Here is a 15449-nt window from a genome sequence, read left to right as displayed (position 1 = left end):
AGTAGTCACGGAGACCAACACCCGATATTTGAAGCAGATATTCATTTGCAGTAAAATTTTGCTAAACATGAATAGTATACGTCAGTAAACAGGTGGACAACGCTTCAAGGTTGTTTTTTTTAACATTATTTTTTGGGGAAACGTCAGACCAGTAGTGACATAATGTTTTATGCGGCGCTAATGTTGTGGTTAATTTAGCACCAAACAACATCAGGGGATGTCACAAACACCTTTATTACATGTGTCTGAGAGGAGAATCAACATTTGCATTTCAAAATATGGAAAATGTCCTTGGAAAATTAGTAAAAATATCGGATTTTTTTTTGACAACATAACTCACAATCTACATAATTGTATATCATTTTATGGATTTAATACATTGTAAAGTTATCTCGTGAAGAACCCTAAAATTTTGGTTGATTGGTTGGCTGGTAGGTTGAAGTTTATTTTTAACATGTATACAGTTAGAATATGATACATCACATATTTGACATATTTTAATTTCTCTTTACTTGTCCGAGAAGGAAAGCTTATTTAATCCTACCCCTTTCCAATTCAAAGCAATTACTATGTTTACTTCCTGTTCTCAATTTGTAACACAATTTACATCAATGATTTCTAAATGACCTTTATGAAATATATGATTTATAAATATGGCAAACATTTAAATAAAACTAATTCTGGGATCCTTCATGTAGCCTAACCCATAAATGAACTGCTGCCTGCTCTTCTTTACATATTATATACATCTCCTTTTTGTCAATTTACAATTTTCATCTTCATGTCATCCGTTTGTCACGTTACTTGATTAATCATGGAACACAAAAACTCGCCGCACTCCTTATATTGAGTGGAAGAAGGAAAGAAGAAACGCCTGGAAAGAAGGCCGAAAATTGTAATTTCCAACAAAAAATGGGAGTTCTGACAAGTTATTGTAAGCAGAGAAAAGATGCTGACCACAATAGCACCCCAAGAAAGGCAAGAGTGGGTGGCAGTGTGCGGGGAAGGTAATCTGAGACGCAGTTTAGCTAAAAGGAGCACTGGTTATTACTACTAACTTACTCTCTACTTATCACTATTTAAAAAAAATGTAATACTAAATTACTGGTGTCGTGTGTGTATATACTGATAATCTGCCCGGTCGATAATCTGTTGACCCCTAATATAAATTAATATACTGTATACGTATAAACATACAGTACAGGCCAAAAGTTTGGACACACCTTCTCATTTCAATGTGTTTTCTTTATTTTTATGACTACGTACATTGTAGATTGTCACTGAAGGCATCAAAACTATGACACCTGTGAAGTGAAAACCCTTTCAGGTGACTACCTCTTGAAGCTCATCGAGAGAATGCCAAGGGTGTGCAAAGCTTAAGTACATAACTCCACATGTGTTCATTCATAGTTTTGATGCCTTCAGTGAAAATCTACAATGTAAATAGTCATGAAAATAAAGTAAACACATTGAATGAGAAGGTGTGTCCAAACTTTAGGCCTATACTGTATGAAGCCTATTATTTGTGCACCAATGACTAGTGATGCAACGAAAATTTGGCCGCCAAAAAAAGACTTAGCCGAAACCGAATGTTGTAATGACGTAAGCAATATGCACGGGATTGTCTGGAGCGGAGGCAGCATGTCAACGATATGGACGTACTTTAATATACCCAAGATATACCCGCGAATAGTGATCTACAAAATGTGCAAGAGAGGACAATGGCAGCTTTTAAGGAGAGAAAATGCAGTTGGAGCAGCAGCGCAAAACAAGTGTGACGTCAGGCTTGTTGCAGCTCTCGCTGTTCTTCGCGGACATGGAGAGACAGAAGTAAAGAGTCTCTAAACACGATTACAGTCTCCAGTAATACCAGAAAAATATGTTAGATTTGTTGCTAATTGTTTTTAGTAAATACAAACTCACTAAAAGGATTAGAGAAGTTTCCTGAACAACATTTGAAAAAGAGAGCAAAACTATATAATATAAGAAAAAAATATATGTTAATACAAAATAATAATAACATATATTTGTTTTTAAATGTATGTACGGGGTGTACCCTGCCTTCCGCCCACGAACAGCTGGGATAGGCTTCAAGTCCCCCCGTGATTCCGAGAGGGACAAGTGGTAGAAAAAGGATTGATCATCAGAATTACTATTAGATGTTCCAGTAACTAAAAGTCCCTTCCAAAAAATGTTTATAGTCCATTGATTACCTGACCCTACGCCTTCTCAGAACAGACATGGAAGAAGCAGGCTTCTGTGTGCGTTGGATTGGAGCATTGGTGGGTTTAGAACGAAGATGAGGTTGTGGTGGAGGAGGTGGATGATAAGTTATCGTCTGAAGAAAAACACACAAATGAACAAGTTATTTAAATTTGCAGGGGCCAATATACGTATGGCTTCTGCTTCATGGTCCATATTTCAGTGCTGCTACATTTGTTTTGTACAAACACATTCAGTAAAAATAATGGAAACCTAATAGTAGTGTATACATTTGATCGTTACTATACAAAAATACAGTTGCAGTGCATTTTTGTTATTGCTAAAAGTAAAATAAATCCATTTATCAAGAAAGATGAATAACCAAATGTGTCTTTGTCAATGCATTCCCTTAATATATAACGTGTAAGATTGATACTTACCCTCTTTGGCCACCTGACAATAGGTTTTCCAGTGTAAGCTTGTTTGGGATTGTCGTTAGCGTGCTCCTTTAGTATTGCCTGCAAGACACTTGTTACTGTTAGTTTAATGACAAGATACAATATTAGGATGAAATGAGAGACTCCAAATTCTACACACAAACTGGGAAAAATGTTGCCTGAAAAACTGTCATGTTAGAGACCATTAAATACCAACTACAGTGATTTGATTGGATTTTTAAAACTCATCAAAGCATGCATAGAGCTGAAAATAAAACATCAATGAGCTTTAAGACAAAAAACTGCCACGTACATTAGATATACACTGGATATATGAATGAGAGTTCAACTATAACATGGATTTCAGAAAGGGATGACACACATTTAGCTACGGTGTTAGAACTAAGAAACAACCTGCAAGGAATTTGCAATCCCCAAACCAAGCACAAAACCTGGGTTAAGATTCACCAAATTTATACATATCAACATGCGTCTTCCCTGACAACTACTTGACTGTTTTTGCCATCTCTAATGAGAACAAGCCATATAGCGAATGGATGAATTTTGGTGACGTTTCACATAAAGAATTATTTACAAAATAAGTGTTAAACTCTCAGGTAATTCATTCAACCTGCGAGACCATATGAAAATCAACACGCAGCAAGCCCTTAAGGCGATTGAAATTATTGAAGGACTCCAGATCATACAACAAATACTACCTCCTTAATATACATAGTTAGATATTTCCAATGATTCTACTATGGTCATAGAGGGATTAATATGATGCCTTGCACTAACCATTCTAATTAAGGGTATCAGATTACCATCAAAAAGGGGCAATAATTTAATGGTACACGGCTAAAAACGACACTATTTTAAATGTTAAACAATATCTGTACAAAATAACCCATCAAAAAAGCATGATAATAAAGTCAAAAGTGATAATAGTAAAGACAACAAGGCATGCTGGAAAACCATGCCACGTGCTCACACTTGCCAACTCTACCAGATTCTGCAGAATCCTCCAAATTGTCCTTGTCTATCACATTCTGACTGAAGTTACAAATCTCCCGGTATTTTATGATTTTGTGTGTTATTAAAATACTGTAGCTTTTGTCCGCATGTTAAAATGATTACGAGGAGGTAGTCAATCAACAAATTACCAAAACAACATCCACACCCGTCTAAGCGTGCGCACAAGCGGCTCTCGCGCAGGGTATCGCCATCTGAATCCCCGCATTCATGGACTCTGAGACTGTCGGAAAATAGAACTCTTCAAGCAGAAACAAAATCATATGAATGACTTTTTTAATTCACAAATACACATTTCCTCCACACCAGTGTTAAAGGGGTCATATTATGTTTTGTTTCTACATTTAAAACACTTTCTTGTGGTCTATATAACATGTATTAGAGGTTCTTTGGTGAAAATTTTGCAAATACTACGTTTAACACACCGTGTTCAAACCGCTTTCTGACTGTCTCTTCGGAACGCACCATTTAGTGGGCGGTCCTGCTTACGTGCCTCCACTTTGACTGCGTCCCCTCCTGGCCAGCATGTTGTAGTTTTTAGCGCTTCCACATCAAGTCTATTAAAATCTTGAATAGATTGTATTTCACATCTTCTCAGCTGTTTAAAATTGGTGTAGTAGATAGCAAGTTATGTATCAAGTGTCGGGCAGCTGAGGGAACTCTTGTTCATTCATTGTGGGAATGTCAGAGAAAGAAAGAAGCAATCACATTCCTTAATATAAACATCCCAATGACACTGCAAACATGTATTCTTGGGGGTCTGTAAAACATAATCTATGCAACATTTTGGCCAAATAACCTCTATTAAAAGTTATGTGGACCACAATGAAGTGGAAGTGTAGAAAAAACCTATAATATGACCCATTTAATATACCTAATAATCCAGTGCGCCTTGTAAATAGACCCGAATAGACCAGCTCATTGACAGTGCGCCTTACGGTCCGAAAAATACGGTAATCTATAATTCCTACTTCGCAGAAATTTGTTTACCACAGTCAGGACCTGCAATTAACAGCGATGAACGAGGGTTTGCTGTACTGTTAAATAATAAACATTTATAATGGTGAAATGGTGTCTGCAAACACACATATGTTACCTTAAAATGTGTGATGAGTGCCTGGGAATTGTGTATCCCTGCAGGGACACACTTCTTGTTGGATGGCAGTGACTCAAGTTTCCCCACCAAGGTCCACAACCCCTCCAGTTCCAACGGAGTGAAAAGAACTGGTCTTTCAGACAGCTGCTCTGAATCATCTTCTTCAGGTGCACTTGTATCTTCTTCTTTCATTCGTTCACTAGCTGGATCTGCGCCAGACACAAGTTGTTCATTTGACATATAAAAATTAGTTTTTTGTATGCTTTTATACACAACAAAAAAACAATGTTATGCCTTTGTCCTCATACCGGTGCCTATAGACCATTTCTGGAAATCTGGCGTAAGATAAGACGTCTTGGTCAGACTGAAGACATATCGCTCCAACACATACCAGCACATTTCATAAAAGAATGGGTGACGGAACTTCACTGGAACCTGTGAAAGGTGGAAGAGGATCACCGGCCAGTTGAAAATGTGTTTCTTCATGTCGGCAGCTTGTCTGTACCTACCCGTGTGCGGTCCTCAATATTGCAGATGTTTAATTGCATAGGAATGTTAAAGCTGTGGAGAAAATTTCCTCCAAACACAATCGAATCCACGGGTGTGTAGACAGCATGAATCCAACCTAGGAAACAGAACGTGTTAGTATGTGCATACATTACAAACTGTAACATTTATGTCAATAGTCACCTGACGGTATGATGAAGGTACACCCTTGCAGAAGTTCTATCCGCTGGCATTCAGATGCTCGATCGCCCAGAAAAATATCACCCTGTTTTCCAGACAGCACCCAGTTTTCATACAGCTCTAAGTTCTGAGTGGTTGGAGGGATCAACCAGAAAACCTGAGAAAACACCAGCATAAATGTTGATGTGCTGCATCTTAGTTTTCCCTAAACTACATTGTTAGTGTTTCCCAGTCATTTATTTCTTTGTTATAACCCGCCACCAATGAATTTTGACCGCTATAAATGGATTTATTGCTACCTGTGAACAATTTTCCATGCTGACTCTTATTTTGAAACAGGAATGCACAATCTTTTTACCCCCCCATGATTATAATTTGTGTTTGTGTTAGTTTTCTTTGCTGCTGGTTTTGGGGCAGCTTCTTTAGCAGCGTAAGCGTCTTCTTTTCATTTCAAATTGTTTTGGGAAACTGTGGATGTCGTGTCCTTAAGACCAAAAGAGGAAAAGAACCATCCGGACTGTTATAGGCGCAAGGTTAAAAAAACAGCATCTGTGATGGCATGGGGGTGTATTAGTGCCCAAGGCATGGGTAACTTACACATCTGTGAAGGCACCATTAATGCTGAAAGGTTTTGGAGCAACATACTGTATGTTGCCATCCAAGCAACGTCTTTTTCATGGATGCCCCTGCTTATTTCAGCAAGACAATGCCAAGCCACATTCTGCACGTGTTGCTTTGTAGTAAAAAACTGTGGGTATTAAATTAGCCTGCCTGTAGTTCAGACCTCTCTCCCACTGAAAATGTGTGGCGCATTATGAAGCGTAAAATACGACAACGGAGACCCCGCACTCTTGAACAACTTAAGCTGTACATCAAGCAAGAATAGGAAATAATTCCACCTGAAAAGCTTCAAAAATTGGTCTTCTCAGTTCCCAAACGTTTACTGAGTGTTGTTCAAAGGAAAGGTCATGTAACACAGTGGTAAAAATGCCCCTGTACCAACTTTTTTGCAATGTGTTGCGGCCATTAAATTCTAAGTTAATGATTATTTGCACACAAAAAATTTAGTTTTCTTGTCTTTGCAGTGTATTCAATTGAATATAAGTTGAAAAGGATTCGCAAATAATTGTATTCTGTTTTTATTTACGAATTACACAACGTGCCAACTTCACTGGCTTTGGGTTTTGTAAATACACACGCACCTTGCTGCCTCTCAGAACATGATACCACACAGATGTGCCTCCAAAGTCGATGTGAAAGTCTGTATAGCATCCATCCACACTCATCAGACAGTATCTGTGAAAAAAAAACCCCAGCAAAATCGTCAATGAATAAAAATGTTTGTCAGACTAAATGAACAGAATAAACTTTACTTTTGCACTTTGGGATACTGCATGTCACTAATTGAGTTGGTCGAGTCCCTCTGCCTCTCTTTCAAGTGACGAGGCCACATGTTGTCAACCCAGTCGATAAGATCTAGCTGAGAGGGTCGAGAGAGAGAGAAATAAGACATTTAAAACTCCCTCCAAAGGAAAAGAAAACAATAGAAACCAGACTAAGTGGAGCGGTCGTCTGTCTCGAAGGGTTGTGATGAGATTATTAATCTTAGATGTAATTAGTTGTGTGTTTCCCACACAACTGCCCGCCCACAGAGTCAGCCGTGCCTATCCTGTGCTGGAAGCTGTTTATTTTATTTGGGTTTTGTTTTTAAATATCGTAGCAGATAAAAATAAAACGATAACTGATCAAAAGCGTTGACTAAGACGATAACACAATTAACTGACATGTTCGTTAAAATATAACTCAGAGACTAAAATGTTGACAGAAATCCAATCATGCTTAATTTTGTCTTGTAGATGTGTGGGACAAGTTTGGATTATATCCAATCACAGCTCTTAAACGGCGTACTTAAATAAGAGGAGTGGGGGTTTGTCATAAAGGAGAGCCAACCAGATGCTTTAACTTGTGAGATGAGAAAGTTGGTCACCGCCAAAACCAGAATGTATGGATTTAACATGTTTCACATCATATCTGTACAACTGGCAAAAGTGAAGAGGACACATTTTATTATTACTGCTATGATTCAATCAGCAGCCGAGCCATTGATCGTGATATCTGCACAACTATTAGTTAAATCTATTATTTGCTGCGTCTAGTGTTGTGCCAAAAACTGACTCCCGCTGCGGGAGTGCTGCATTGCTTGGGCTCTGTCTGCCCACAACTTATTACGTCATGTAAGAAAAACACTTATATTTGTGGCTATTGTAACGATATGTGTTTGAAATTATTTAAGCCTTTACCAGGAAAGAGTTGTCTATTTCTATGGTATTAATGAGATTGTAAAGGAATGTTATTGATCCGATTTTCATGTGTTAAAAATGTATTTCTTGTTTCAAAGCTACATACAATGTTAACTGTTATTTGTTCTTGCACATAATATAAATTGGTAAAGTGTTTGGATGTAGTCATTAAATCAATGTATTCTTGGTTGCCAAAAAGTGATTAAATGTAATATTTTGATATTGATTGAACAGTACAAATACTTGTATCAATAGCTGTAATTATGATGAAGTGCAGTATAGTAGGACTCTTGCTGACTAGTTACTCCTGCTACTAAAAATAACAAGTGCCATTCATAGATCGGTGTCCCCCTAGTGGAGTTGCAGGAGGGGGCTCGTGACTCGCTACAACTTCCAACAGGAAACTGATACAGTTGGAAGAGATTGTATCCATTCATGTGTACAAGTTGATCATGGACTTCTCCAGTACTTCAATCCATTCAACCTTTTTCTTGGCGCATTATTGCCTTATTGGTTATTTCATTTTGCCTTTCCAGACAACTATACCTACATTTCTTCATTGAAACCCTTGAGCAAAACGGTATTTTTAAGTGTCTTATGTAATAGATTGTTCAGTTTGAAGATTAGCGGGCTAAAATCTAACGTGGACTTTTCAAACAAGTTATCTTTAAAATTGCATTGTGTTTTTGATTGCACTGTTGTTAGAAAATGAGATTAAAATATAGTATACACACTTAATTTAAAGATCTCTTTCTGTCCGATTGACTTCCATTATAACTGCCATTTTTAAAAGACTAAAATATTGGTCTATTACTATGCTTTTTACATTAAAACCAAATTAATTATGATCAACCCCGAGAGGGACAATCGGTAGAAATTGATTGGATGGATGAAAAACAAAAAAATATTATTTTGGTGAATTGCGCCCCTTGACCATTAGATGGCACTAGAGGACAATGATGAATAATTCTTGCATAGCTTTGGTGAGCATAAATGTATGACTTTAAACAACTGAAATGCAATGAAAATTATCTTGGACAGTGAGAATATGTATAAAAGATTTGTTTCAACATGATTAAAAACACATCTTGTTAGTCTCAGAGAATTTTTGTCTGGGAAGTTTGCATAGAAAAAGCTAAAAAAAATGTCCATAAAGGGTGCACGTTCTGCAAGTTCAAATCAGATTTTAATGTTACCTTAATGCTTATATTATTATTGTTGTTTTGTATGTGGGCAAAGATGGATGTATTGCATGCATTTGTGCCGAAATGCATGCAATTGTCTGTGTTTAAAAAAAGGGCCATAAAACAAAACATAAAAAATAATAAAAATGTTATATCAATAGACAGAGCTGAAGTTGTTAAAAGATTTTAAGCGATGAAAGTAAAAAAAAAAAATCATAATCTTCTGCTGACTTATGACTCTTTTATGTGTGAGACACAGTTGGGTCCCATGGGTAGGTGTGTGTAGTCAATCTTAAGGTTGCACAAAGTTTAAGTAAATTTACAGGCTGACTAACCAAAACTATTAGCTGCATCCATCTCTCTGATGAAAACAAACATTAAATGATCATTAGTTCTTTACACAGACATACTGTATCAATAGCTTATTTGCCCTTAGGTGCTTGCCAATAATTTAAAATATACAACAATGATGTACAGTGTATGATACAAAGTTAATTTAATATAATATACATTTGAAAGATACAAGCCTTTTATGTATGTATTGATTAATCATTGACATAAAAAATAAGTGCATGTATGAACATACCGTGGAAGGTCTCTTGACCAAAGTTTCCATCTTTGTGTGGCTGAATTCCAGACTGATGACATTGTAGAGTTTCTCCCTCTGAGACGGACAACTCTCATAATAACGTGTCCACTGGGCCATGGACATCTCTGTTCCCTTCTGAGTGCTCACATCCATGACATCAATCATACGTCTGCTACCTAAGTGGAGAATGGCAAGATAAAGACACAAATTATAACATCTTATAATATTAAACTCCATATATATTTACATTATTTTCTACAGTTTTCAAAATTATACATTTGGGATTTTTTTTTTTAAAAGATGCATTTAGTAAAATATATTATAGTATGTATTTTACATTCTGTTGTGTGTCTAAGTCATATATACCCACTAATAAAACAGAAAAGGTACTGTAATATACTGTAATTACAGTATGACCATTATTTTATGAATGCAATAGCATGCAGCTTTTGCATTACGACCCTTAGTGGCTGAGCTGAGTAGTATTTACTATACAAACTAGCTGAAATTAAAGATAAAGGGCTGTCTAAGTGACAGATTTTATTCAACACACAAACACCTTTCTTGGAAAAATGGCCACAAACAGAACACTACACATAACATGTACAATATACAAAAACAATCATGTATTGTATTTTACATGATACTATAGGATCTAAAGTGCCTTTATAATGGCATTGTTGCACAATATTTTAACCTGCTTTTTTTTGCCATTTGTGTTCTTAAAGCACCTTATTTTTTTAGAATTTTCCCTATCATTCACAATCCCTATGTGAGACAAGAACACACGTCTTTCTTTTGTATACATTTAAATTTGTAATATACAGCAAGTATGAGGTGGCTTACAATGCAGATAATAGGAGTCCTCTATTGTGATTATAAAGCCCTCTAAAAAACATCCAAAAACCGCTAACAATACTCCATTTACTTGATGTGAATATCAACCAAGTATTAGCGGCATTCTTATTATAAGACCTAACACAGAGGAACTACTTTTAGCGACGCCATGATCACAGGGAGGTATGCAGCTATTGACATACTGGGCCAGTGAGCTGCTGCATTGCCTCTGAATTGGTCAAAGTTAATTCGAGACAAACATTTTTAGTCTACTTTACACCTTTGGTTTTCGCCCTCTTTTTGCACCCTTGTGTGCATTATCCTTTCCATCCTTTATAACTGAGCTACTGTGTGGAACATTTTCGCTTGTGGATCATTAAAGTTTGTCTAAGTCTAAGTCTATAAAGACACTCTTTTGCGTCCACCTTTTTTTTTTCTTTTTACCTGCGTGAGGATTATGATTAATTCTTCATCTAAAGGGGAAGATATAAACATCCTATCAGTCGGCATTCTAGTTATTGTACATTAAGTGATTGTTTTATTATGTTCATATTTTATATTTATTGTTTAGCACTTAGCAAAAGTGCTACTTGCTGGATCTGCTTATCACTCAGCTTCTAAAACTTGTAGCTCATCTTCTGTATATTCAGGTTCAAAAATATAAGGTTCTGGATTATCATTTGTCCCTAAGTAGTTGTCGTTGTTTCTTGTGAAGTCTCTGCCATGATTAGCAGTAGCTGTTGGTTGAAAGAAAAACATGTTGTGAAGCATCTGTGAAATTAATGCGATGCCATATACAAACAAAAATATGCAAATATTACATGTTATTAAGAATGTGTCTGTTACTACATTACATGTACACTTATAGCATGTACTGTATAGAAAACATTGATGGATGTTTTTTTAGAACGCTTTATTGGCGGAATAGATCGAATCCCATTACCCCCATTGTTAGCTTGACTTTTGCTAGCATCTATATACAAGTTAAAATGCATTAAAGGAAGAAAAACATGTGTGCTTGCCTCACATAAAGATTGTCAATGATAGACAAAATTCCAAAAAACTGCGGTTTCTTTTAAGTCAATGTGTCGACCAGATGCACCTTAATTGCTTAAGTCAGTATTTTACAACATTTACTGAGCCAATGTGCATATTTTACATAAGAACAATTGCATGGCACACCACCAAGACGGCACCAATTATCGTGTTATTTAGAAAGCGGTTGGATATAGTACATAGGTTAATTATGTACCTTCTGCTCTCTAGTGGATGAGCATTAAATAGTTCTGCCTGTAATGATAAAATGCTGTTGAAGTGGAGCCACATAAATAAGACCGCCTACAAAACAGCACAAACCTTAAGAGACGGTCAGAGAGCGGCTTGAAAATGGTCTGAACAACATAATCCATGCATAATTTTGGACAAAAACCCAACCATTACATGTTATGTAGACCAGTGGTTGTCAAACTTTTTTTTTTACCAAGTACCACCTCAGAAAAAAATTTGGTTCTCCAAGTTCTACCATATTGACCAACAATAAAATACAGTAGCGTAGTAGGCCTACGTATTCATAAAAAAACAAGGCAGAAGTTTAATTTAACAAGTATATTTCATATTTTTGGCCACTGTAAAGTTCAAATTTGAATGACAATAAAAAGGAAGTCTAAGTCTAAGTGTAATTACACACAGTTTGAATAGTAACACTGTTAGAACATCGGAAAATAAAACACTGTACTTACACTACCGTTCAAAAGTTTGGGGTCACCCAAACAATTTTGTGGAATAGCCTTCATTTCTAAGAACAAGAATAGACTGTCGAGTTTCAGATGAAAGTTCTCTTTTTCTGGCCATTTTGAGCGTTTAATTGACCCTACAAATGTGATGCTCCAGAAACTCAATCTGCTCAAAGGAAGGTCAGTTTTGTAGCTTCTGTAACGAGCTAAACTGTTTTCAGATGTGTGAACATTATTGCACAAGGGTTTTCTAATCATCAATTAGCCTTCTGAGCCAATGAGCAAACACATTGTACCATTAGAACACTGGAGTGATAGTTGCTGGAAATGGGCCTCTATACACCTATGTAGATATTGCACCAAAAACCAGACATTTGCAGCTAGAATAGTCATTTACCACATTAGCAATGTATAGAGTGTATTTCTTTAAAGTTAAGACTAGTTTAAAGTTATCTTCATTGAAAAGTACAGTGCTTTTCCTTCAAAAATAAGGACATTTCAATGTGACCCCAAACTTTTGAACGGTAGTGTATATCAAGTGTTTATTTGGCGTACCAGTAGACAAGGGGTGACTAACGTACGGCCCGAGGGCCGGTTCAGGCCCGCGAACAAGTTTTATCCGCCCCGCGGGATGAGTTTGGTGAGTATAGAATTAACCTAAAATTTTGAATGAAAGAAACAACTGTTCTAAATGTGTCCACTGGATGTCGCAATAGCAATTATTTGTATCTTTGTAGATGATGTTACATATGTACAAAATAAACCACATGATGTTAGTACATCAGTCGAGGAAAATTATCAAACTACATAAATAACATCCTGTAATTTGATTTTGATATAATTTTTATCTTGATAGATTGAAAATTAACACCCATGAGTTGACCGGTGGACATTATCACATACAGTGAGGTCCACAAGTATTTGCACACCCTGCAATTTTGCAAGTTTCCCCACTTAGAAATTAGGGAAAGGTCTGAAATGTGCATCATAGATGTATTTCTACTGTTAGAGACATCATCTAAAAAGAGAAATCTGGAAATCACATTGTATGATTTTTTTATGATTTATTTGTACGTTACTGGGGTTCATAAGTATCATCAGTGTTAATATTTAGTGCAGAATGCAATTACAGAGGTCAAACGTTTCCTATAGTTCTTCACCAGGTTTGCACACACGGCAACAGGGATTTTGGCCCACTCCTCCACACAAATCTTCCTAGATCTGTCAGGTTTCGGGGCTGTCGCCGAGCAACACAAAGTTTCTGCTCCCTCCAAAGATTTTCTATTGGATTTAGATCTGGAGAATGGCTAGGCCACTCCAGAACCTTGATATGCTTGGTATGGAGCCACTCCTTGGTTATCCTGGCTGTGTGCTTCATGTTGGAAGACCCAGCCACCACCCATCTTCAATGCTGACTGAGGGAAGGAGGTTTTTGGCCAAAATATCTCAATACATGAACCCGTTCATCCTCTCCTTAATAGAGTGCAGTCGTCCTGTCCCCTTTGCTGAAAAGCACCCCCAAAGCATGATGTTTCCACCCCCATGCTTCACTGTAGGGATGGTGTTCTTGGGATGATACTCATCCTTCTTTTTCCTCTAAACCCGACAAGTGGAGTTTATACCAAAAAGTTATATTTTGGTCTCATCTGACCACATGACTTTCTCCCATGACTCCTCTGGATCATCCAGATGGCCATTGGCAAACTTCAGACGGGCCTGGACATGGGCTGACTTAAGCAGGGGAACCTTCCGTGCGATGCATGATTTTAAAGCACTACGCCGTAGTGTTCTACTGAGAGTAGCCTTGGAAACAGTAGTCCCAGCTCTCTTCAGGTCATTCACCAGCTCCTGCCGTGTAGTTCTGGGCTGATTCCTCACTTTTCTTATCATGAGTGACGCCCCACGAGGAGAGATCTTACATGGAGCCCCAGTCCGAGGTAGATTAGCAGTCATGTTTAGCCTCTTCCATGTTCTAACAATTGCTGCAACAGTTGATCTATTCTCACCAAACTGCTTCCCAATTGTCCCATAGCCTTTTCCAGCTTTGTGGAGCTCTACACTTTTGTCTCTGGCCTCTTTTGACAGCTCTTTGGTCTTGCCCATGGTAGCAGTTGGACCTTGACTGACTGTGGGCTGTACAGGTGACTTTAATGAGCTCAAAGGGGTGGTGGGTGGGTGATTAGTTGTGGGGTAAAGGTGGACTTTTTTTTTAAGGTAGTCTAAAAGCTCTTTGAGAGTCAAAATTCTTGCTGATTCTCATGTGTGCAAATATATTTACGAACCCCAGTAACATACAAATAAATAATAAAAAAATCATACAATGTGATTTCTAGATTTTTCTTTTTAGATGATGTCTCTTACAGTGGAAATACATATATGATGAACATTTCAGACCTCTCCCTCATTTTTAAGTGGGAGAACTTGTAAAACTGCAGGGTGTGCAAATACTTGTGGACCTCACTGTAATTTATTCAGAAAATATAAATAACGACAAATAAAGTATATATACTATTAACCGCAACAAAAAAACAACAACCTTATGATTTGTACATTTTCAGAATGTGCTTGTTCTATTTTTAAACAAAGACAACAATCGGAAGTTGTCTTTACTTTTAAGTTATCGTGCCGTGATTTTAGCAGTCCCCACTTGGGAGTAGATTTTTCTCCATGTGGCCCCCGATCTAAAATGAGTTTGACACCCCTGCAGTAGATGAATCCTGCGTACACGTACCACAGATAGAGAATGATGTAGACCACAAGGAAGTGTTTTAAATGTATAAAACAATCATAATATGACCTCTATAAAGGTGAAATCTACACTTTAATTCCATCTTGTTTTATTTCAAATACATTGTAGTAGCGTATAAAGGTAAAATCCTTAAACCTCTAGCTCTGTCTGTTACCTAACTGTGCATATCTGTGATGTCAGAATAAATAAAGCTGCACATTGTGGATTAGTGAAGTATTACAAGAAGACAAGTCTTACCAACAAACATCTTGACATCAGTGACACTGAAGTCTGGATCAGGCATCCTATAAAATTTAAAAAACAAAAGTGTTCATCTTCATCGATCATTATGAGTGGAACAAAAGTGAAGGAAAAATATCTACTTTATCCCCAGGCCGTCAGTTTCCTCAAAGAGGAGTGGGTCTTTCATGCCACCTCTTTGGATGAACTCATAAGTAAAATCTGAAAGACAGAAATTCAAACATTAAAATGGGACTAGTTAAGGTGGAAGTCCAACCCTCATAGAAATAACCGGTGGTACTGTATACAAAATGTCCACTTACTGTATAGACTTATTCTTATTTGGGTGCAAGGGCTCGTAAAAAATATAAGCGGCTACTTAGC

At 37.1% G+C, this 15449-nt stretch overlaps 1 protein-coding gene across 1 annotated transcript in view; it reads right to left on the bottom strand.

Moving 5' to 3' along the window:
* kdm2aa (lysine (K)-specific demethylase 2Aa) overlaps nucleotides 1-15449 on the bottom strand; it is a 49705-nt gene that overhangs the window by 21799 nt on the left and 12457 nt on the right. Inside the window, 11 exon segments of the mRNA XM_062032414.1 lie at nucleotides 2214-2338; nucleotides 2643-2720; nucleotides 4768-4976; nucleotides 5076-5202; nucleotides 5277-5392; nucleotides 5458-5611; nucleotides 6657-6750; nucleotides 6828-6934; nucleotides 9525-9703; nucleotides 15084-15130; nucleotides 15209-15287. Of these exon segments, the coding sequence (XP_061888398.1) occupies nucleotides 2214-2338; nucleotides 2643-2720; nucleotides 4768-4976; nucleotides 5076-5202; nucleotides 5277-5392; nucleotides 5458-5611; nucleotides 6657-6750; nucleotides 6828-6934; nucleotides 9525-9703; nucleotides 15084-15130; nucleotides 15209-15287 (1315 nt within the window).

Source organism: Entelurus aequoreus, linkage group LG22, assembly GCF_033978785.1.
Source record: "Entelurus aequoreus isolate RoL-2023_Sb linkage group LG22, RoL_Eaeq_v1.1, whole genome shotgun sequence".
In the NCBI taxonomy this organism is placed as follows: Eukaryota; Metazoa; Chordata; class Actinopteri; order Syngnathiformes; family Syngnathidae; genus Entelurus; species Entelurus aequoreus.
This window is presented reverse-complemented; position numbering and strand designations above follow the sequence as displayed.